At 37.6% G+C, this 22,301-nt stretch overlaps 1 protein-coding gene across 1 annotated transcript in view; it reads right to left on the reverse strand.

Annotated features, from left to right (window-relative positions):
- Nucleotides 1-22,301, reverse strand: part of DNAH12 (dynein axonemal heavy chain 12) — a 229,604-nt gene that overhangs the window by 50,655 nt on the left and 156,648 nt on the right. The window contains exons 44-53 of the mRNA XM_073811265.1: nucleotides 19,103-19,295; nucleotides 17,603-17,764; nucleotides 13,994-14,188; nucleotides 9,374-9,507; nucleotides 7,957-8,119; nucleotides 7,165-7,245; nucleotides 6,652-6,828; nucleotides 4,290-4,421; nucleotides 2,419-2,508; nucleotides 1,640-1,780 (exon numbers count right to left, since the gene is read on the reverse strand). Coding sequence (XP_073667366.1) covers nucleotides 1,640-1,780; nucleotides 2,419-2,508; nucleotides 4,290-4,421; nucleotides 6,652-6,828; nucleotides 7,165-7,245; nucleotides 7,957-8,119; nucleotides 9,374-9,507; nucleotides 13,994-14,188; nucleotides 17,603-17,764; nucleotides 19,103-19,295 — 1,468 coding nt within the window. The remainder of the gene's footprint in view (nucleotides 1-1,639; nucleotides 1,781-2,418; nucleotides 2,509-4,289; nucleotides 4,422-6,651; nucleotides 6,829-7,164; nucleotides 7,246-7,956; nucleotides 8,120-9,373; nucleotides 9,508-13,993; nucleotides 14,189-17,602; nucleotides 17,765-19,102; nucleotides 19,296-22,301) is intronic.

Genomic DNA, 22,301 nt, shown 5'->3' on the forward strand with positions numbered 1-22,301 from the left:
CCCTGGTCTGGAAAGATCCCAAATGCCACAGAGCAACTAAGCCGCACCACAACTACTGAGTCTGCGCTCTAGAGCTCAGGAACCACAACTACTGAAGCCTGTGTGCCTAGAGCCCCGGCCCCGCAACAAGAGAAGCCACTGCAATGAGAAGCCTGTGAACTGCAACGAATAGTAGCCCCCGCTCACTGCAATTAGAGAAAGCCTGCACACAGCAACCAAGACCCAGTGCAGACAAAAAAATAACAATAATAAAAGGATCAGATATTGAATTAGGAAGCTCCACTTTCTACTTTGGACTTTGGAGAAGACCTTGCTGGATATCTCCCTTCAACCCCTCCATAAAAACATGAGACAGGTGCATCAGAATTAAAATAGCAGTGTGGAGGTGTAGAGTGGAAAGTCAGAAAACAACCTGAATACCTTAGATTCTCAGCTTTATAGAAAGGATCCAGAAGATTCCACATGTGTTAATTAGCTGAGTTGAGAGCTTGCCGACCTGCTGAGATTACTATGGGGAGGGACGAGATGTTCAAATGGAAGAACATCCATTAAAATTAATTTTAGGGCTTCCCTGGTGGCGCTGTGGTTAAGAATCTGCCTGCCAATGCAGGGTACATGGGTTCGAGCCCTGGTCCAGGAAGATCCCACATGCCACGGAGCAACTAGGCCTGTGCGCCACAGCTGCTGAGCCTGCACTCTAGAGCCCATGAGCCACAACTACTGAGCCCATGTGCCACAACAAGAGAAGCCACCGCAGTGAGAAGCCTGCGCACCGCAACAAAGAGTAGCCCCCACTCGCCGCAACTACAGAGAGCCTGCACGCAGCCAAAAATAAATAAAAATAAAGTGAATTTATTAAAAAAATTAATTTTATTTCTTTAACAGGTGTATAAAGGTCTACTCCCCTGAAATTTACAGTCACAGTCTGTACCTCTCTACAGGTACATATACCTTATTAAGAATATCTTCTCAATCATTACAGCCTGATCACTCATCCTACACTCTGAGGTTGTTCTAAACACATGCTATCATGTATTTCCATGGGTATTTTTATTTATATTTCCTGCTCCCCTTGATAGAATTCTGCAAGCTCCTGAGGACAAGGCCAGTGTTTCCTTGGTCCTTTGCTAGTCAAATTTACAAAATGCTCTTAACCATTCTCTGCTCTCCCAGGAATTTGGCCTCAGTGGGTACTCCAAAAAAGACTCCCTATCACTGCATGCCATGGCTTGATTCCACGCTCTGCCTCTTAACCCTACTGGAATTTCTTACTTCTGACCTTTGCATCAAGATTTTAATCTGCCACTTTGCCCTTGGTGTTTTGGATTTTTCTTTGTTTCTGCAGTCCCCTCATAAAACTTAATTCTCTTTTGCCCCAGGTCCCTGTAGTTATAGGTCAGTCTGGCCAACTCCAGTGATCATCCCTGCTCTCACTTACACTAGTCCCAAACAGGTTATGTCACACATAAGTATTCTCTTCATGTACTAGATACTCAGTTAATGTCTGATGATTATGCTGCAGCAGGACAAATTCTTTGTGGTATCACTTTTAGAAACTTCTTAACTAGTAAATATCGGCATAAATTTTAACTTATGGGAATATTTCAACACAAAATGGATGCGCTGATCCTCAAAATACCTTTGCAACTCGGTCATACACTTCCATAGCCATGATCCACTTACACAGACCCTCAGCTGCAGAGGAAGCTTTAGCAACCTTAGGGGGATCAAATTCAGGGTTTGTTAAGTATTCACCACGAATCTTCTGCATAACAGTCACCTATAAAACAAAGATTTAGATCTTAAGATTTCAACATATATCACGCAACCATAGATGAAAAATTAATCATACACAGTAAAAAAAAAAGTATATAAAAAAGTTATGTTGCCTTTAAAAACCAAGGTGAGTACTTTGAGATATTTTTAAAATAAGCATAATTGTAGCAGTCATATTTGTGAGCAAAATATGCAAACTTATTACAGATAGTGAAACAAGGTATTTCTTCCAAAAAAATTAAAAGACTTGTGTAGTTTGGGAAAACATATGGAAATAAGGAAGAACAATTAAACATAAATAAATAGAAGTTTGGATGAAAAACAACTATACTTTTTTACCTCACAAATTTGTATATCCAATTTATTAAGAAATAAACTATTATAAGGCACTTGAAGAACTCTTTCATGTCAATAATACACTAAAACAGTAATTTATTCAATGACTTTTGATGGTCTGAAAGAGGAGAGGTTTTATGTATTATGAGAATTCATAATAGTCATTAATAAATAATATTCATTTATTTATTATCTTAATTCTAAAGACAGACTATCTTCTTACGTTTTATATAATATTGCAAAATGTTAAAGATTTTATACATCTTGGCAAAATTACATTTGTAGAAAAAATCCAATGAAACTCACCGGAATGTTGTCCTTGTCATATTCTCTCAAATCTCTTAGGAAATTCATATCTCCCAGAAGTTTTTTGCTAGGTCCCCAGTAATCCAATATCTATAAATAAAATTTATGGAAACTTATTAGATGTGCAATTAAATATGCTTGATATAAAACTTTTCTTCTTGAGGTTTAAGATATATTAATCCAGAGAAACTATACACTGTACTTTCAAAATATAAACCTACATCTCCTTGGAAATGAAATAAAGAGACTTCTCTCCCTGAGAACATGTTAAACATATCAAATATTTAAAATATGTATATGAACTTATATATTGACTTTATTATTAAAAATTAAACATTAGAAGGCAAAAGATATGATTATTTCTCTTTAGAAAACTTAAGAAAAGCAGCTGGTATAAACACCATCACAATTTTCATATAAGAAAATATATTTTTTTAATTTCAACTTTTATTTTCCATTAATCTTGACTTTCAAACCAGAAAGGTAGTGCCATAGACTGAAAGTTTGTGTCCTTTCCCCAAATTCGTATGCTGAAGCCTACTCCCCAGTGTAATAGTATTTGGAGGTGGGGTCTTTGGGAGGTGGTCTTTGGTGTGAGAAATAGACCTCAGAGAGGTCCCTCACCCATCCACTATGTGAGGACACAACAAAGAGATGGTAGTCTATAAATCGGGAAGTGAACCCTCACCAGACACTGAATCTACTGTAGTCTTGATTTTGGACTTCCCAGCCTCCAGAAGTGTGAGAAATAAATTTTTGTTGTATATAAGCCACCCCTATCTGTGGTAACTTGTTATAGTAGCCCAAATGGACTAAAACAGGTAGCAAATATTTTTCTTATAGAAAATCTCCTCACCTACCTAGACTTCCCAAGTGGAATAGAGAAGAGAAAGCAGAAGGACAAAGATTATACACTGCTCTGTCAGTTATAAGATAAAGCACATGGTACTTGTGCTAATAAAAGGTGTTAAATAAGTAGCTGAACATTCTTTTTATTAATTTCAGAAGCCTGATGGGGTGTATGTGTATGTCTATCTGTGTGTGCGTGAGAATAACTTGTTAAGGTAAGAGCCTATTTATTTTCTTTATCTTTATTATGTCAACGAAGGATAGAATGGCCAAAAAAAAAAATCCCAATTCTCCAATTCAGGAATTCAAACCTAGGTATTGTAAAAACCTGAAAAGAAAATAAGTCTATAAATTTAGTTTAGGATAGATGTTACACCATCTTTTTTAAGGGAGATACCTTTGAATAATAATTGTAATAACAACAACTAACATTTAGTAATAAATGTGTAATATTTATTATTATAAACAGGTTACTGTTTATAAGGCCTTATACGTAAGAGCTTTATATGTATTAACTAATCTAATCCTTGCATTAACTTTGTGAGGCAGGTACTATGACAATCCTCTTTTTACAGAGTTCCACAGAGGTTAAGCATCGTCCCCGGGGTCACATTGCTAGGAGGGTCAGAATTTCTGAATATAGACATTCTGGCTCCAGAGCAAATGCTTTTAACAGCGTCACTCTACTGCTTAACAGTAGAATTTTTGGAATGCTCAGAAACACCTATATAACCATATCACGTTCTTGAGACTCTTAGCTGGAAAAGCACAGGTGCCTCACTGTTCATTCAACCCCACCCCATGACAGTGGGGAACTCTGCATAGACAGAAAAGGAGATGGAAACAACCGGAACTACATTTTTCTGATGCTATACTGCCTTAGCTTTATCTAGGATACATATAATCTGGAAAACAATATGTCTTCCCTGAACTGGGTACTGTTGACATTTAATTTGATAATAGTTGCTGTACAGTGTTCTGTACATTCATGAATATGATATAAATCTGTGTCTAGTTATTACCTTGCCTCCAGTTCCTGAAGGATCCGAAACTTTTTCTGGTTTTATATCTTTCATAACACAAACAGCTGCCATAACTAGTTTAACACCAGATGGAGGATTCTTCATTGACTTCACAATTGTAATGTCAGCTGGCTAAATAAAAAGAAAACAGGGTATCTTCAGAATAGCCTACTTTTAAATAATAAGAGTTTCAAAAATAATGTTGGAGAATAATAAAAGCATAAATTTTCATTTGAAACTAATTGTTTTTTGCTTTGCATGGTTATGAAAGAATTAACAAAAGAGAACTTAAGTACAGTAAACCAATGGTTCCCAAGTGTTTGAGAGTTCATAGGTCCTTATGAGAATATGGTGACAGCTAAGAATCTTCCAGAGAAAATATTTTTGCGCACATGCACAAAATTTTTATATAGTCACATGCCAAGCCCACACATGGAATCCACGTTAATAACCCTAAGTTAAATAAAGACTTAATTCTATATTTGCTTACATGTTAGCTTTACCCGCCAAAAATGAAAGAAGAGGTAAGTTCCAATTCCAAACTTATTTTCTAAAAAGGTATATATTATTACGACAGACACAACTGATTCAGTTAGTTATTATCCACTCCAGTATCCTTCTGACTTCCCTTGCAATTGCTGGAAAGCTAAAAATTTATCTTAGTTTCCCATGCAGCTAGAGTTGTGGGAGGTCGTTAGGTCCTACCATCAGATCACTTGAGTGATACTAGAATTCAGAATGAATAAGTGAGGAGACTTGCAGGGCACGAGGCATCTGTTTTGCTGATATGGATTATGGTGGAGGCAATATGGCTCTGTAAGAAGGCTCTGCAGGCTTCCAACTCAGAGGGATCATTCCTCTGGTAGATTAGTGCCTCAGTTTGGCTTTGTGAGTCATTCCTGGCAGCTCAGCCTAGAACCTATTTACTTAGCTCTTCCAAGAATTCTGTAATTTATTTATAAAATTCCCTAAAGAATCTCTGCTAACACTAAATAGTCAATTCACTTCTCTGCAACTGAACCCTAACTCTTTTCTATAATACAGTACTTGATACTAGGAAGGGTACAAACAACTGAAAGGGAAACCTGATACTGATAACTTGAACTGGTGGTGTTTAAAGGCATCAAGAATCCTGTGAGTATTAGAGGATACAGTACTGAAAGTGCATGGTACACAGTGATAACAGTTACCTAAATTCATGCTCATGGTCGTCTAGAATGGAGTGTCTATTAAAAACAAACTTTGTCAAAATGATTGGCTCCTGTGATAAATGTCTAAGGAGAGAATGAAGAAAGACTACTGGGTAGAATGTGGCTTTTAAATGTGACAGAGAGCAGACATGAAGAAAATAATAAGCTCAGAATTTTAATATTAAAATTCTGGTTAAATTCCTGGTTCACAGCACAGTGACAGTTTCTAAATATAAATGACCTAACACAATCTTAAGTCTTACAACTACAAGTCTGATATAACTGAAAATCAGATATAGAGTTTGATCCTGAAGATGCTGAATTACTGATAGGTTGAGCTCACCATCTTGTCAGGTATCTTATGTGAAAGTTGTAGCGGTCCCTAAACTTTCTGGCACCGGAGACCGGTTTCATGGAAGACTATTTTTCCACAGATGGGGGGTGGAGGGTGGCCGGGGGATGGTTCAGTTGATACTGCAAGCCATGGTTCAGGCGGTAATGCGACCGACGCAGATCGGCAGATGAAGCTTCGCCTGCCCGCCGCTCACCTTCTGCTGTGCGGCCACATTCCTAACAGGCTGCGGACCAGTAGCGGTCTACGGCCTGGGGGCTGGGGACCCCTGAGTTAGGGCATTGATTAGGAAAAAAGGCAAAGAATGGGGTCTGAATATCCTGAACTTCCATACTACACTGGGCCTCCCTAGTCAACAGAAGCTGGTCTCTCTGCTCTGTTTGGTGAGGTTATTCTGGTTTTGCCTAAAGACCCTGTAGAGTCATACACAACATAGTGTAATGCAGACAGGTGTGACCCACAACTATATTGGAAATGATCTTTAGGTTTTGCTGTACATGCATGTCCAGAAGGCTGCAGAAAGGTAGCTCAACATTCTATTTAACATATGCCTCCTGGTCCATGTACAGAACCACTGTGGCCTCTTGGAGATTATTCCATTCCCACTGGAATATCCTGAATGAAAATTATAAATAATATATGAAAAGCAAAAAATATAAGATAACAGTATAGCAAAAAGGAATTGTTAAGAGTCAAGTTTCATTTGACTGGACAAAAAAAATATAATACCACCCACTGAAAGTGAACTACACCGAATTAACCAAGTGTCTCTACGCAGTTTTACTTTGTTGATGAAACACAAGCTAATTCAAACACTCGCCTTTAGTGTATCCAGTGCAGACAGAGCTGCTTCCAAAGCTGGAATCGCCTCAGCTAGATCACTTTCACACTCATTTTTCAGAGCTTGGGCTTCTTCAGCCTTTCCGCTGGCTATCTCTTCATCAAATTTCACAAACTCTCTTTTTGCTTCCACTTGTGCAGATTCTTTCTCAATAATCTAAAGAAAAGAAAGAAAGAAATAAAGACATTTCCTTAAACATCCTAATGCTTTCTCTATCCTAGAGACAAAAGAACATTTGAAGATTAGGGAATCCGACATATCATTTTGAAGGATAAAATGAGGAGAAATGTAAATACACGTGACCTAATTTGGTAATGGGCTCCCCATCTCTCTTCAAAAACAACAGAAACCACACGGAACCCAATGAGTCAACTGAAAAGGGTAACATCCCTAAGATCTAGTGGCAAAAAAATTAAGGCTTATTTTCAAGGCTGATTTTACATATTTCAATTGTCCTCTGACATCAGTTTTTAAAAATTCAGGATACTTTACCTGCATCATATGTGCGTTTTCAATTTTAGCTTCCTCCAATTTGGGCTGTAACTGAACAAGCTCTATTTTCATTTCACCAACCTAAGTAAACAATTTGTCATTAGTTTTCATAACTACAATAGCTATGGAAGCCAAACAGAGAAAATTGAAACTTAAATGTATCATAAGGTACTGGGGACAGTAAACCTTAACTTTTTTTTTCCAGTTCTTTACATGATAAACAAAACCATGAGAGTGTGGCCAGTTTTCTTCACAAAAGACTTTATCTTCCTTGAGTATGACAGGACAGTGGAAGAATGCAGTTGTTGAGGAAGAAAATCAGGTAGAAAAAAGGTGGCAGCTCGGGCTATCCTTATTATACTATGTGCCTGGTATACAGTGCGTCCAGACCACCCCAACACTCTGTTGCCTATGTTGAAATAATACTAATAAGTATTACTAGCACTTGACTCATTTAAAAAAAAACCCAATCTTATATTTAACCAGCTATTACAATAAAAAGTCAACCCTGACATTATATTCTCTCCAAATGCCAAAAAATTAAGAATAAAACTGGGTGTATTTGAGTCTGTGTGGTCTGGGAAACTCAGTGAACTTCTGTAAAATTCACTTTACTCATCTGTAAAATAAGGATCATAAAAGTGTCTACCTCATGGAGTTGTTATGAGGAATAATTGAAGGGATGCACATGAAGCACATAACACAGTACCTGGCACATAATATATTCTCAATAAATTATAGCTCTTCTATTTCCCATTATGTATTACCATTTGAGCAGCTCCTCAAATTTACCTGAGACTCAGCAAAAGCTAATTTGTCAAGTCCATTCACATATCGCTGTTTTGCTTCCATTACAGCTTGTTGCCTCTTAGTCAAAAGCTGTCGAAATGAGGCAATAAGTTCAAGGTAAGAAGTAGCAGTAACATAGTTATGTCGTCCTAATGTGTGCAAGAACCTAAAAGAGAGGCAGATAGCATATCTTACTATAAGTAATGGGTTTTACAGAGTAAGAAGTAAATTCGACATAGCATTAACAACAAACATTTAAGAATAAAGGTTAATTTTATTCAGAGGCTGCTGAATACTTGAAGTTTACAAAATCCTAGAATTTTACACAGAACCATTTCCTAATTTCTTGTCTACAAAATATCAATGGTGTAGTTAAAAAGCACAAATCAACAAAGATATGTCTCAAAAGAGAACTATAGCAAGAAAGATATAGGTAGGTCTTTTTACATGTTTCATATGCCAGGAGGATCTAAGAGACCCAAGATACTGTACAAAAGTATAGTAGGAAAGGGGACTGCAGATAGCATAGCAAGAATGAGTCATCATTCCTTACACACGTGTCACATGTTGGTTGAACAGGGTTTGGCCAGAAATATGAGACTACTACCCATACACATAAAAACAATGGATGCAATGATGTTTCACAGCAAGTATGTAGACTAGAGCCCACTGATTGGTGTTAACTGTCCAAGCCAAACATGCTAGCTGGCTGTAAAACTCTGGCAATATACTATGAGCATCTTTGAAATGAGGATCTCAGAGATGAACAGAGGTAAAACTTATACTTTTAAGGCATCTACAGCCCACCAACCATCTCCCTCCTTGTCTGAGAACTTCCAACCAGTGCCCCAAGAGCAATGTTTGTTCTGTGAAACCTGCCACCATAACCACAGCAGATCAGAGCAGGATTGGGCACTGGACACAAACAAGGCTAATCATATTTTGGAATAAATTGGGAATAGAGAGCTGGAAACAGCCAATCAATCTCTGCTACAGCTGGAATTGCAAGAAGTAAAATTGAGAATCGAGAAGCACACAGTTTCCTCGATATATACTGGGAAGTAAAAAGTTCAGTCTGTAAAGAGAAAGAAGAAAGCAGATGCCCCAAGAGAAACAGGGATGAGAAACAGAGAAAAAGCATTTCTGGGTTTGTGGTGGCTTTTTAACTCCTGCTTCCAGTCACTTCTAAGATACAGCTGTATTCTTTCCCTTAAACTTTGTAAGGTATCCCTGTATCTTTGTAATAAATTCCTCTCTTTGTGAAACCTAGATCAAGTAGCTTTCTATTACTTACAAGTCTTAACTAATTAAATGATTGGAGAGACTTAGAAGCCATAGAAATCTTATTAAAATTTTGGGCTTTCACAAAAAAAGATGCTTTAAAATACAAGGCATTATTGTAAAATTTATTAATATTAACCTTTCTGAAAGATGCATAATGGAAGTGTGAAAGTGTTTGCAGATTGGAACTATCTCTCGTCGTTCAACTTCAGTAAGCTCCAGTGTTTCTAAGAATTTCACAGCTACAAGTTCAAGAGCGTCTTCGGGCCATGGCTAAAAATAAGAAAACGAAAAGCAAATAAAAGTTAAGACGATTAGTCACACTTCAGTTATATAAATTGTCTTCCTGTGTGAGAAGAATTTGGGGTTGAGAAAATTAAAACCTTAATAGGGAAAATAGAATTAGGGGGACTAAGGGCACAATGAAAGATCTAATAAATATTTTATACAGTAAAATTAAAGATAACGCAATATAAAGGAAAGGTAGATAATAATTTACATATCAAAGATATACTACACTGCTTCCCTAACTCTTCCACTTGGACATCTAGTAGGCACCCCAAATTTAGTAGGACAACGGCACAGGCTGCTTAGTTGCTCTCCTAATACCTATCAGCCCCCTTTCCTTAGGACTCCAATTTTATTCTAGATAGCAATATGCCCAGTTATAATACCACATTTCCTAGACTCCTTTGCAATTCAGAGTAAATAATGACATATAAGCAAGCTCTCTAGAGAATGACATAGAGCTGGCATGGGTCCTTTTTGCCCTACTTTCCATTATTCTACTTTGTTTCCGTAGCACAGATGTGAAAGCTGGAGATGTAGCAGCCACATTAGACCATATGATGACTCTGAAGATGGAAACCACATGCTAAGGATAGTAAAGAATAACATGGGGGGCTTCCCTGGTGGCGCAGTGGTTGAGAGTCCGCCTGCCAATGCAGGGGACGCGGGTTCGTGTCCGGTTCGGGAGGATCCCGCGTGCCGCGGAGCGGCTGGGCCCGTGGGCCGTGGCTGCTGGGCCTGTGCGTCCGGAGCCTGTGCTCCGGAGAGGCCTGCGTAAATCAAAAAAAAAAAAAAAAAAAAAAAAAGAAGAACATGGGATTCTGATGTCTTTGTTAAGTCACAAACGTCCCAGTCTGCTTACCTTCAATTTTTTTTCTATATGAGAGAGGAAAAGAAAAAAAAGCCTATGTGTTTAGTTTGGGTTTCTGTTACTAGCAGCCCATTATAATTCCTACCTGTTATAACATCCAAAGTTATAACAGGTATAACAGAACATTTGATTTTCTTCCTCACAAATTCACTTTTCTTCCAGTATTCCCCATCTCAGTGAAATGGTTCCTTTGCTTTTCCTAGAATATACCAAGTGTGCTTCTGCCTCTGGGCCATTGGATTTGCTGTCCCTCTGACTAGAACCCTCCCCACCTAGACCTCCATGTGGTTCACTCTTTCACATCTCTGTGCAAATGCCAATTTACCAGGAAGGTCTTCCCAATGCACTCTTTCTAAAACAGCATTCCTTCCCTCATTACTCTTTCCATTATCCTGAATTTTTTCTTAGCACTTACCAATATCTGACATATATATTTATTTGTTTTTGTCTGTCTCCCTGACTCACCACTAAAATGTAAAGTCCACAAAAGCAAGAACTTCTTCCTCACTGCTGGTATCTTCAGTGCCTAAAAGAGTTCTTGTCAAATAAATACTTGAAATATTTATTCAATGAAATAATTTATGTTAAATGAGTAATTAATCTCCATTTTCTCATTAGAGTATTTTCCAAACTTCATTTCATTTAGATTCAACAAGATGCTTGTAATTTTTTTCTTTATAGTAGACCATATGCATTTTAAGATCAATTTTTTCAGTGTCTGGCCCTCTATCCTGGTAAAAGTCAAACTTTTTTGATCAAGCACCCTATTAGTAAAAAAAAGTTTTAAGCACATACTACCAGTGTGCACATACTTATTAACAGATTATATGCATATGGTATTACTGTACTAATATATATTTTTTAAACCTCAAAAGAGGTATCTAAAGATTATTAAGATAAATGAATTTTTGTAAAATGCCAAAATAAGTGTCATATGACTTTTCCGATCATGTAACTCTTTTTATACTGAGAAAGCTTCTCCCAAAAGCTCCCTGGTAGACTTTAAATCCAGATCCATTGGCAAGCAATGGGTCATGAACAGGCTCATGTGTAAAATGGTCAACAGTAAGAGGAGTGAGAGCACCAATGCTGACTTAGACCGACCAGGAATGAATCCCTATTATACATGGCTACATGGATAGTGATTTCCCAAACAAAATCAGAATTCTGTCAGCAAAGATGGAGTCGGTAGAAAATGGCTGTTGATAGGTAACCACGCTATCATAAGCTAATACTGCAAGTCACGACACACCCTGGGGATAACCTTTATTATTTAAACAGTTGATATAAATCCATATTCCAAATAGCCTGCTTAAATTTGTTTTTACCAATGTCTTACCAGATCTTGTTAAGTAGTCATTGTTTTTGCCTTATAATGTAGCTGACACAGAGCTTGAGCTAGCTGCTACTGGTTTATGACATTCTCTTACTATCCACATACAACTGCATTATGTATCTTCAATTTTTAGTTCATTGCAGGAATCCCTCAGGGTACCTTGCATACCATCTGTGACACATGGCCACTTGACGTACAAACTGAGCAAGGGTGTCAATGTTAATCCATGTGAAATATTTCATACAAAAGCGAATATTCCAGTAAATCCTTCCGTTATCCTCTGAGCTGTTTTGGCACCTCTGGTGAGAGTACACCCTACTTGGGAGAACAGAGATCTATCCAAAAAGTCAATGACTTCCTGACTATGTGACACAGTGGTTTACACTCACTTCCTGAGTTTAAAAGAGCCAGGCCCCAAACAATGCCATCAGCGCCCCTGACACAGGTTCTATAACCCCAATGTTCCACTATAAAATCTCTGTTCCTCTCTGTTATCCACTTAATCTCCCTTATCTATTTGCAACTCCTAGTTCCACCTTTTAAAAAATTTCCCCCAACAAGTATGAATCACATATAACAGAACAGAAAGCCTCGTGGTTATAAAAAAAAAATGCAGAAGTCGTAGAATTGTATTTATAAGATTTCACAAAAGAAAAACTTATGGTTGGACAGGCTTTGTTCATTTGTTTGTTTGGTTCTGGTTTGGGGCTACTTAATGGAAGCAATATTAAGATATAGTTTGCATAAAGCAAAACTGTTTCACACAGCTTTTATTGTTGTATAAACACTAAAACATCCACTAGCTGAAACATATTGCAATCCTCAAAAGGGTAGAATTAGTTTTTCAAACATGCAATTGATAAATAGGCAAGAGAGAATAAAACAAATTAGTATCAGAAATTTATCTTTAAAAGAAATTATCCAGGGTCAATCTATAGTCCACATTCTATTAGGCATAAAACAAACAAATAGAAGGCACCAGGAGCTACCCTTCTCAAGAGCATAAATACTTAACGGTTTTACACAGGCAGTGACGATTTGCCTTGTTTAAATGAGGTGGTGGCCTGCATCATTTGCTGCTGGCATGACTGAAATTGCCACCAAGTTGGTCTTCCTGTTTCTTGTTTTGCCCCACTCCAAATCATCCACCATATAGCCTCCAAGTGTTTTGGGTTATTCCTAAAATATTGATTAGCTAAACATATGTTAATGCCTCCACAATGTCTTTGGGATAAAACCAAATTCCTAGGCACATTTACAAATTCCTTTATAGCCTGGCACCCACTTAAAGCTCCAACTTAACTTCTGCTGCCCTCATTGCCAGTCAGCCATACCAAACTATTTGCCCAAATGAGCCATGCTCTCCCCACTGTTCCACCTTTGCACGTACTAACATCTTGTGATAGTTAATTTTATGTGTCAACTTGCTATGGGCCAAAGGGTGCCCATATATTTGGTCAAACATTATTCTGGGTGTTTCTGTGAGGTGCATTTTTGGATGGGTTCAATATTTAAATGAACAGACTGAGTAAAGCAGGCTACTCTCCCTAATGTGAGTGAGCCTCATCCAATCAGTTGAAGGCCTGAATAGAACAAAAAGGCTGACGCTCCCTCAGGTAAGGGGGACTTCCTCCTGCCTGATGGCCTTCAAGCGGGAACACCAGTTTTTTCCTGCCTTTGGACTCAGATGGAAATATCATTTCTTCCTAGGTCTCAAGCTTGCTGGCCTTCACACTGGAACTACATACCGTCAGCTCTTGTGGGTCTCCAGCTTGCCAGCTGCAAATCTTGGAACATGTCAGCCTCCATAATCATGTGAGCCAATTCCTTATAGTAAATATATGTACAGATAGATAAATATATCTCTCTCTATATATATATCTTTACACATATACGTGTGTGTGTATATATATATATATGTATATATAAAATACATTCTGCTGGTTCCTTATACACCCCCTCCTCTATGTAACGAATTCATTTTCCTATTTCAGAGAGTTACTGCCTTAATAAGTACACATTTCCCACACCAAGACTATGGCTCTTTTATATAATTGTTGACTGCTCATTTGCTGACTGCCTTTTTTGTCTTCCAGTCTAGAGTGTGAGCTCCTTTTGGGGATCATGTAGTCTTACCAGTCCCTGGTGCTGCCATTAGAGTAAGTGATCAAGAAACACTTGATGAATGGAAATTAATAGAGGTTGAGTAAGATTTCAGCAAAATTCCAAAAGATTTAGTTGTCCTTCCCCCCCAAATTACAAACCTGAAACCAGTCAATGGTACAGCAATTGATGAGGGATGGGAACTGCCTCAAGTAATTTCGAAAGGCATCTCCAATGGGACTAAAGGCCACTACAACATGAAGATTATCCTTGCAGCGATTCACAAAGAAAGCAAACAGCGCTAAGGGACTGAATTCATCGTGTTTATTGCCAGCCTGAGCCACAGGATGAACACCCTAGGGAATACCAGAAAAAACCTCATAAATAAAAACAGGTATGCTGATAAGATTACTAGATATTGGAATATTAAGAATTTTTATTACTCCCCTTATAAATATCTTTAAATTTTTGCTTTTGTATCAAAATAATGGTTTTGTCATAGCTTGCACTTAGAAGACTACTTTCAATTCCGTAATTCTATAATTTAAAAACAAATATCTGACAAAAATTTAACTTATAAAAATACAAAAGTTCACCAAGATATATGTGTGGGACTATAATTCAACATTGTTTTTAGGAGGAAAAAATATAAACAACTAAAGTGTCCAGTTAAAAACATTATAGGGACTTCCCTGGTGGTCCACTGGTTAAGACTCCACGCTCCCAACTCAGAGGGCCTGGGTTCGATCCCTGGTCAGGGAACTAGAGCCTGATGCCACAACTGAGATCCTGTGTGCCGCAACTAAGACCCGGTACAGCCAAATAAATATTTTAAAAATAATAAAAAATAAAAACATTATTAAACATCCATATATTGTAATTTTATACAACTGTTAAAAATAATGAGATGCATCAACATGTGCTATGGCAAGATCAGCAAGATAAAATAAATGCAAGAACAAACTGTGCAACAGTATGTATAATATGATCCTTTTTGTTAAATTAAAAAATATATAGGTGCATATGTGTGAGCACATACACACTTTTTATGGAAGCAATCACAAAGAACTATTAATAGTGGTTACTTTGGGTGAGATGGACTTAAGGGAGAGTGAGAGAGAGGCCTTTATATTTTATCTTGGACATTCTTCTTGGTTTATATCATTTTTTTTTCCATTTTGGACGTTCTTATGCTGTTTGAATTATCTAATTTTATTCTTATAATATTTGTATTTTTTGAAATGTTAATAGAGTTGTTTGGTAATGAGATTATAGGTCACTTTTAATTTTCTTCCCTTGTATATCTCTATATGAGAAAGGCATCTTACATGTGGTTAGGAATAATGGCTCTAGAACCAGACTTCTTGAATTCAAATCCCCGCTTGCAGCTGATTACCTATGTGACCTGAAGGCAAGTTACTTAACCTCTCTGTACCTTAGTTTCCTCATCTGTAAAATGGGGAAAAGAGTACCTATATCAAAGGATTGTTGAGGAATCAAAAAGCCATTACATGTGAATACTTAAAATAGTTCTTTCCACACAGGTAAGTACCTTTCAGCTTTTTATATCCTACCTTTCTCCTTGTTCAAAGCAGAAAAGGTTTCATAGTCAATAAATTATCTTATAAATAGATTTAAAATTTTTTCAATAGCAAATTTAGGGAGTGGTCACAATGATCATACAATTTCCAATGTTATAACAATGAATTTATTTCTAAAAGAATTCTCTACTATAGATATATGATAGCTATATCTATGGGAAACGGTAAGTCAACTCTGTATATTCATTCTGACAGTAATTCTCAAATTACGACTATTATGATCAGTGTCAATCTATGAAATTATGTTCAGGTGGTCTACCTGCATTAACTCTGAGTTAACAGGGGGACATTCAGAGAGAGAAAGGTAATACATGGTTGTAACTGTAGAACAAGAGTTCATGAAAGGGCCAGGATGGTGATATAAATATAGGGGTTATTTACACAGAAATATTGGTTAATGCTTCTAGAGTAGAAGTAGGGAGTAATATCCACACGCACACGCACCCACACACACACACACACACACACACTTTGGGAGCACAACTGATTCTGGGGAGCAAGAAAAAGACTAGTTACTGAAGGAATAATTAGGGAGATAGGAAACAAACTGAATGAAATTTCATAGCAGTCCAGAGAAAGCAGAGTTTAAAAGAAGGAATGATGAATTATTTCAAAGATGAATCACAATTTTAAAAGGGAACTGAGAAAATATCACTAAATGTGGTAAATAAGTCACTGCTATACTGAGAAAAATACTGCAATAATTTAATTCTGCAAGGAGTGCAAATGGAACACTGGAAAAGGTAGTCAGGAAACAGAGGTTTCTAGAACTCAGAGGTTCTGAGTCTAGAACGCTGATGTTGACGTCAGAGAGATGTGCTGAGTCTATAAGAGGTGCCCTCTAGGCAGTACCAGGGCCAAGCTACACAGGTCAGTTATAGGAAGTGAGGTTTACAGTAAAATGTTTGCCAGATGGATGAAATAAGCAAAGTGGTCTTCAAAGTGGGATGCAGGGTATGTAAAGAAATTAATATAACTTCTTTTAATTACCTTTTATATTTTTAAAAATTAGTATAAAGCAAGCAAAAACAGGAATGCATTTTGGTACCCCTGAGTTCTGACCATGACTATTTCCTTGTGGAAAAACTGATACGGTGTTCCTAGGGTGGAATATGAAGGAAAGAAGTTCTTAAGGCTACTGTTGGGTCATACCATAAAAGAGTGAAGCAATGGAAAAGTTTTGTAGCAAAGTGATGAGAAGAAAAGGTAAACAATAGCTACAGTGAGCAGAAAAGCCTTGCAAAGCTTAGAAAATCCCACTCCCCAAGGTGTCCTATTCCTTGGGTAGGAGTGTGGGGGATGAATTTATCCTATAAATTAGGAGAATTACGATTCTTTAGCAGCCTTAGCCACGCCAGGCCATGAACTGGTAATGTATCAGATTTACTGAGGGCTTTCTAAGCGCCTGACATTCCATAAGTGCCTTACATTCCATAAGTGCCTTATTTCACTTGATCCTCAGAACTCACAACAACGCTGTGTAGGAGGAACTGTTTTGTGTATATAACAGTTTCATTCCATAGACAAACAAAGCAGGGTGCTTGAACAACCAGGGTGAAACCATTTTACTCCACATGCTATCACTAGAGGCTGGAATGAAGCATCCTGGTGTGAGTGATAAAATCTGTGGGTAAAAGTAGTTACGGTACATGAAAGGGGAAATTACTAGGTGAACTCTTCTATGGGAAGATCTTAGAAATGGGGGTCAAAGGTCAGGACATCTGAAGTAGTGGGTGCTTCAAAAATGTATTTTTTTGTCAATTAAATCACAAAGCATGACTCTCAGATACATCAGAATTAATACAAGTAGTTTTGTTAAAATTTGAAAATTTTACTAACCAGTGGTAAACCATAAAAGCTAATCAAGTAGTGTTTTAAAGCTATATTTTCTCATATCACTGTAACCCTAAGATATGATTTTAAATCTCTAATCACTCAGAAAACATGCTAAATAAGATCAAATGGATGAAACACACTGTCATCATTATGGAAAAAATGAATTAAAACTCTGTCTAACTATCGAAGCTGTTTAAAATTCACCAAAAAAGTATTAAAATAATATACATTAATTTTTCAATCACCAAAATCCTCTGCACAAGATATATTTATCCTGAAGAGCAGAAAAGCTTCAAGACATGTTAGGAGCAGCACTCCCTAAAAAGCACTTACCTCCATCACTTCTTGTTTTTCATCTGCTGCAAAAATATTAGGTACTTCTCCAGTATTGAGCACACTGTCGATATCCTCTAGAAAAGCTTCCTCTTTAATCTGAGTGTCCGTGATTAGAAAGACTGTCTTCTGGCCCCTCATGCCCACATTCCTTAATAGAACCTTAAAATAAAAATGTACTTATAACCAGAATCTGGTGGAAATCTGTTGGTTTTGCTTTCCTTTCTTTTGATAACATCTCAAATTTAGAGTAGTACCTCTTCCATTTTGGTGGGGCTCTCAATCTGGGCCTCCATTTCTCCCACCCTTTTGGTGGGAGACTCCAACTGGCCAGTTTGCCCACCCCTTAGACATACTCATTGATTCAGAGTCTTACTTCAGGGACTGAGATGGATTTGAAAACAGAAAGAATCTCTGTCCATCTAAGATCGAAGATATAAAGACCAGTTCTCTACACTAACTTTTCGGATGTAGAATTTTAGTATGTCAGGGTCAGAGAAAGTTTAAAAAGTCCAGTAATGTCTCTCTTATTTTTTTCCACTTTAGGTCATCTCTCTTCTGGGGCCTGCAGAGCCCTAGGCACATGAGGATGAAGCCCCAAGTATGCACTCCACTATTCTATTTGTTACTGGAACAGCAACACAGCTCCAAAGAAACTATTAAGATTTGACAACATTAATGACATCATCATCCTCATTGAGGTTCATATTTAAGTCTACTGGAAAACATACATTTACCTGAAATAAGGCCTCTCTGAACTAGAATAAAGGTAAAATCAGCAGCAGCCATGGTAACAGCAGTGGATAAGACTTAAGTCATAAATCCTGCTCTGCTGTGCATACCTTCTCTCAACTTCAGTTTCCTCATCAGTAAAACACAGAGACAACCATACCTGCTGCATTGAACTGTCATACCTATAGAGTGACAGCATGTATATAAAGAACTTAAAACAGTGCTCAGCACACACAGTAACTGCTCTAGGGATAATATTATTATCATCATCACCAGTGTATTTAGCACACAGCTATACAGGTTGGCTCTCTCTTTACAGATAAAATAATGCATTGTAACACATATATGTAGAATCTAAAAAAAAAAATGGTTCTGAAGAACCTAGGGGCAGGACAGGAATAAAGACGCAGATGTAGAGAATGGACTTGAGGACACAGGGTGGGGGAAGGGTAAGCTGGGACGAAGTGAGAGAGTGGCATGGACATATATACACTACCAAATGTAAAATAGACAGCTAGTGGGAAGCAGCCACATAGCACAGGGAGATCAGCTCAGTGTTTTGCGATGACCTAGAGGGGTGGGATAAGGAGGGTGGAAGGGAGATGCAAGAAGGAGGGGATATGGGGATATATGTATATGTATAGCTGATTCACTTTGTTATACAGCAGAAACTAACACACCACTGTAAAGCAATTATACTCCAATAAAGATGTTAAAAAAATAATGCACTGATATTATTTTAGACACTAGATTTGCTCACAATTTTACCTTCAGGTCCTCTCTCCATTCATTCATACCATAGCTCTTAGAAATTTCTGGTTGGAAAATTTGCATTTTTGCCATGGATGTAGCCAGACGAGTTAAAGATTGACGACCACTTCCTCCAAGTCCAACAAGCAAAGCATTTCCACCAGACTGCTTTAGAATTCGACATATTCGTGATAAATGTTCCAATACATACCTATGAAATATTGATATTATTATACTTGAAAATATGAATATAAATGTATATTTACACATAAGTATCATTTTGCTTTCCTAGAAAAATGGACCTTGCTGCCCCATATATTACTATCCCAATTTTAAAGAGGTAATCATCAAAAAGCATGATTTTTCAAAGGCAGTTGCAATTGGATCATTTGATGTAAAGGAAAACTATTTGAGGTACAAATTCAGGAAAGGTACTATACAAATTATAAAAATAAAATGTAATGGTAATCATTTACACTGGGAGTATATTATTGCTTTTATTAAAAACATTTCTTTGGGAATTCCCTGGTGGTCCAGCGTTTAGGACTCTGGGCTTTCACAAGGGCCCAGGTTCAATCCCTGGTTGGGGAACTAAGATCCCACAAGCCACACAGTTTGGCTAATAACAAAACAAAACAAAAAACCCCCAAAATTTATTCAATCTTTTAATACTGGGATTTCTATGTGAGAAATAGAAAATCAGTTATATACAAAATAGTAAATTCAGGAAACGTAGCCTCACTAGTAATTAGGGGAATTAAAACTAAAGTCACAAAGTAGGCATAGAGGGAACTTACCTCAACATAATAAAGGCCATATATGACAAACCCACAGCCAACATCGTTCTCAATGATGAAAAACTGAAACCATTTCCACTAAGATCAGGAACAAGACAAGGTTGCCCACTCTCACCACTATTACTCAACATAGTTTTGGAAGTTTTAGCCACAGCAATCAGAGAAAAAGAGAAATAAAAGGAATCCAAATTGGAAAAGAAGAAGTAAAGCTGTCACTATTTGCAGATGACATGATACTATACATAGAGAATCCAAAAGATGCTACCAGAAAACTACTAGAGCTAATCAATGTATTTGGTAAAGTAGCAGGATACAAAATTAATGCACAGAAATCTCTTGCATTCCTATACACTAATGATGAAAAATCTGAAAGTGAAATCAAGAAAACACTCCCATTTACCATTGCAACAAAAAGAATAAAATATCTAGGAATAAACCTACATAAGGAGACAAAAGACCTGTATGCAGAAAATTATAAGACACTGATGAAAGAAATTAAAGATGATACAAATAGATGGAGAGATATACCATGTTCTTGGATTGGAAGAATTAACATTGTGAAAATGACTATACTACCCAAAGCAATCTACAGATTCCATGCAATCCCTATCAAACTACCACTGACATTTTTCACAGAACTAGAACAAAAAATTTCACAATTTGCATGGAAACACAAAAGATCTGGAATAGCCAAAGCAATCTTGAGACAGAAAAATGGAGCTGGAGGAAACAGGCTCCTGGACTTCAGACTATACTACAAAGCTACAGTAATCAAGACAGTATGGTACTGGCACAAAAACAGAAATATAGATCAATGGAACAGGATAGAAAGCCCAGAGATAAACCCATGCATGTATGGTCACCTTATCTTTGATAAAGGAGGCAAAAATATACAGTGGAGAAAAGACAGTCTCTTCAATAAATGGTGCTGGGAAAACTGGACAGCTACATGTAAAAGAATGAGATTAGATCACTCCCTAACACCATACACAAAAATAAGCTCAAAATGGATTAAAGACCTAAATGTAAGGCCAGAAACTATCAAACTCTTAGAGGAAAACATAGGCAGAACACTCTATGACATAAATCACAGCAAGATTATTTTTGACCCACCTCCTAGAGAAATGGAAATAAAAACAAAAATAAAAAAATGGGACCTAATGAAACTTCAAAGCTTTTGCACAGCAAAGGAAAACATGAACAAGACGAACCCTCAGAATGGGAGAAAATATTTGCAAATGAAGCAACTGACAAAGGATTAATCTCCAAAATTTACAAGCAGCACATGCAGCTCAATATCAAAAAAACAAACAACCCAATCCAAAAATGGGCAGAAGACCTAAATAGACATTTCTCCAAAGAAGATATACAGATTGCCAACAAACACATGAAAGAATGCTCAACATCATTAATCATTAGAGAAATGCAAATCAAAACTGCAAGGAGATATCATCTCACACTGGTCAGAATGGTCATCATCAAAAAATCTACAAACAGGGCTTCCCTGGTGGCGCAGTGGTTGAGAGTCCGCCTGCCGATGCAGGGGACGCGGGTTCGTGCCCCGGTCTGGGAGGATCCCACATGCCGCGGAGCGGCTGGGCCCGTGGGCCATGGCCGCTGGGCCTGCGCGTCCGGAGCCTGTGCTCCACAACGGGAGAGGCCACAGCAGTGAGAGGCCCGCGTACCGCAAAAAAAAAAAAAAAAAAAAAAAAAAAATCTACAAACAATAAATGCTGGAGAGGGCGTTGAGAAAAGGGAACCCTCTTGCACTGTTGGTGGGAATGTAAATTGATACAGCTACTATGGAGAACAGTACGGAGGTTCCTTAAAAAACTCAAAATAGAACTACCATACAACCCAGCAATCCCACTACTGGGCATATACCCTGAGAAAACCATAATTCAAGAAGTGTCATGTACTACAACATTCATTGCAGCTCTATTTACGATAGCCAGGATATAGAAGCAACCTAAGTGTCCATCAACAGATGAATGGATAAAGAATATGTGGCACATATATACAATGGAATATTACTCAGCCATAAAAAGAAATGAAATTGAGTTATTTGTAGTGAGGTGGATGAACCCAGAGTCTGTCATACAGAGTGAAGTAAGTCAGAAAGAGAAAAACAAATACCGTATGCTAACACATATACATGGAATCTAAAAAACAAACAAAAAAATGGTCATGAAGAACCTAGCGGCAAGACAGGAATAAAGACGCAGACCTACTAGAGAACGGACTTGAGGATATGGGGAGGGGGAAGGGTAAGATGGGACAAAGTGAGAGAGTGGCATGGACATATATACACTATCAAATGTAAAATAGATAGCTAGTGGGAAGCAGCTGCATAGCACAGGGAGATCAGCTCGGTGCTTTGTGACCACCTAGAGGGGTGGGATAGGGAGGGTGGGAGGGAG

This window comes from Tursiops truncatus, chromosome 10 (assembly GCF_011762595.2).
Source record: "Tursiops truncatus isolate mTurTru1 chromosome 10, mTurTru1.mat.Y, whole genome shotgun sequence".
Taxonomy (NCBI): Eukaryota; Metazoa; Chordata; class Mammalia; order Artiodactyla; family Delphinidae; genus Tursiops; species Tursiops truncatus.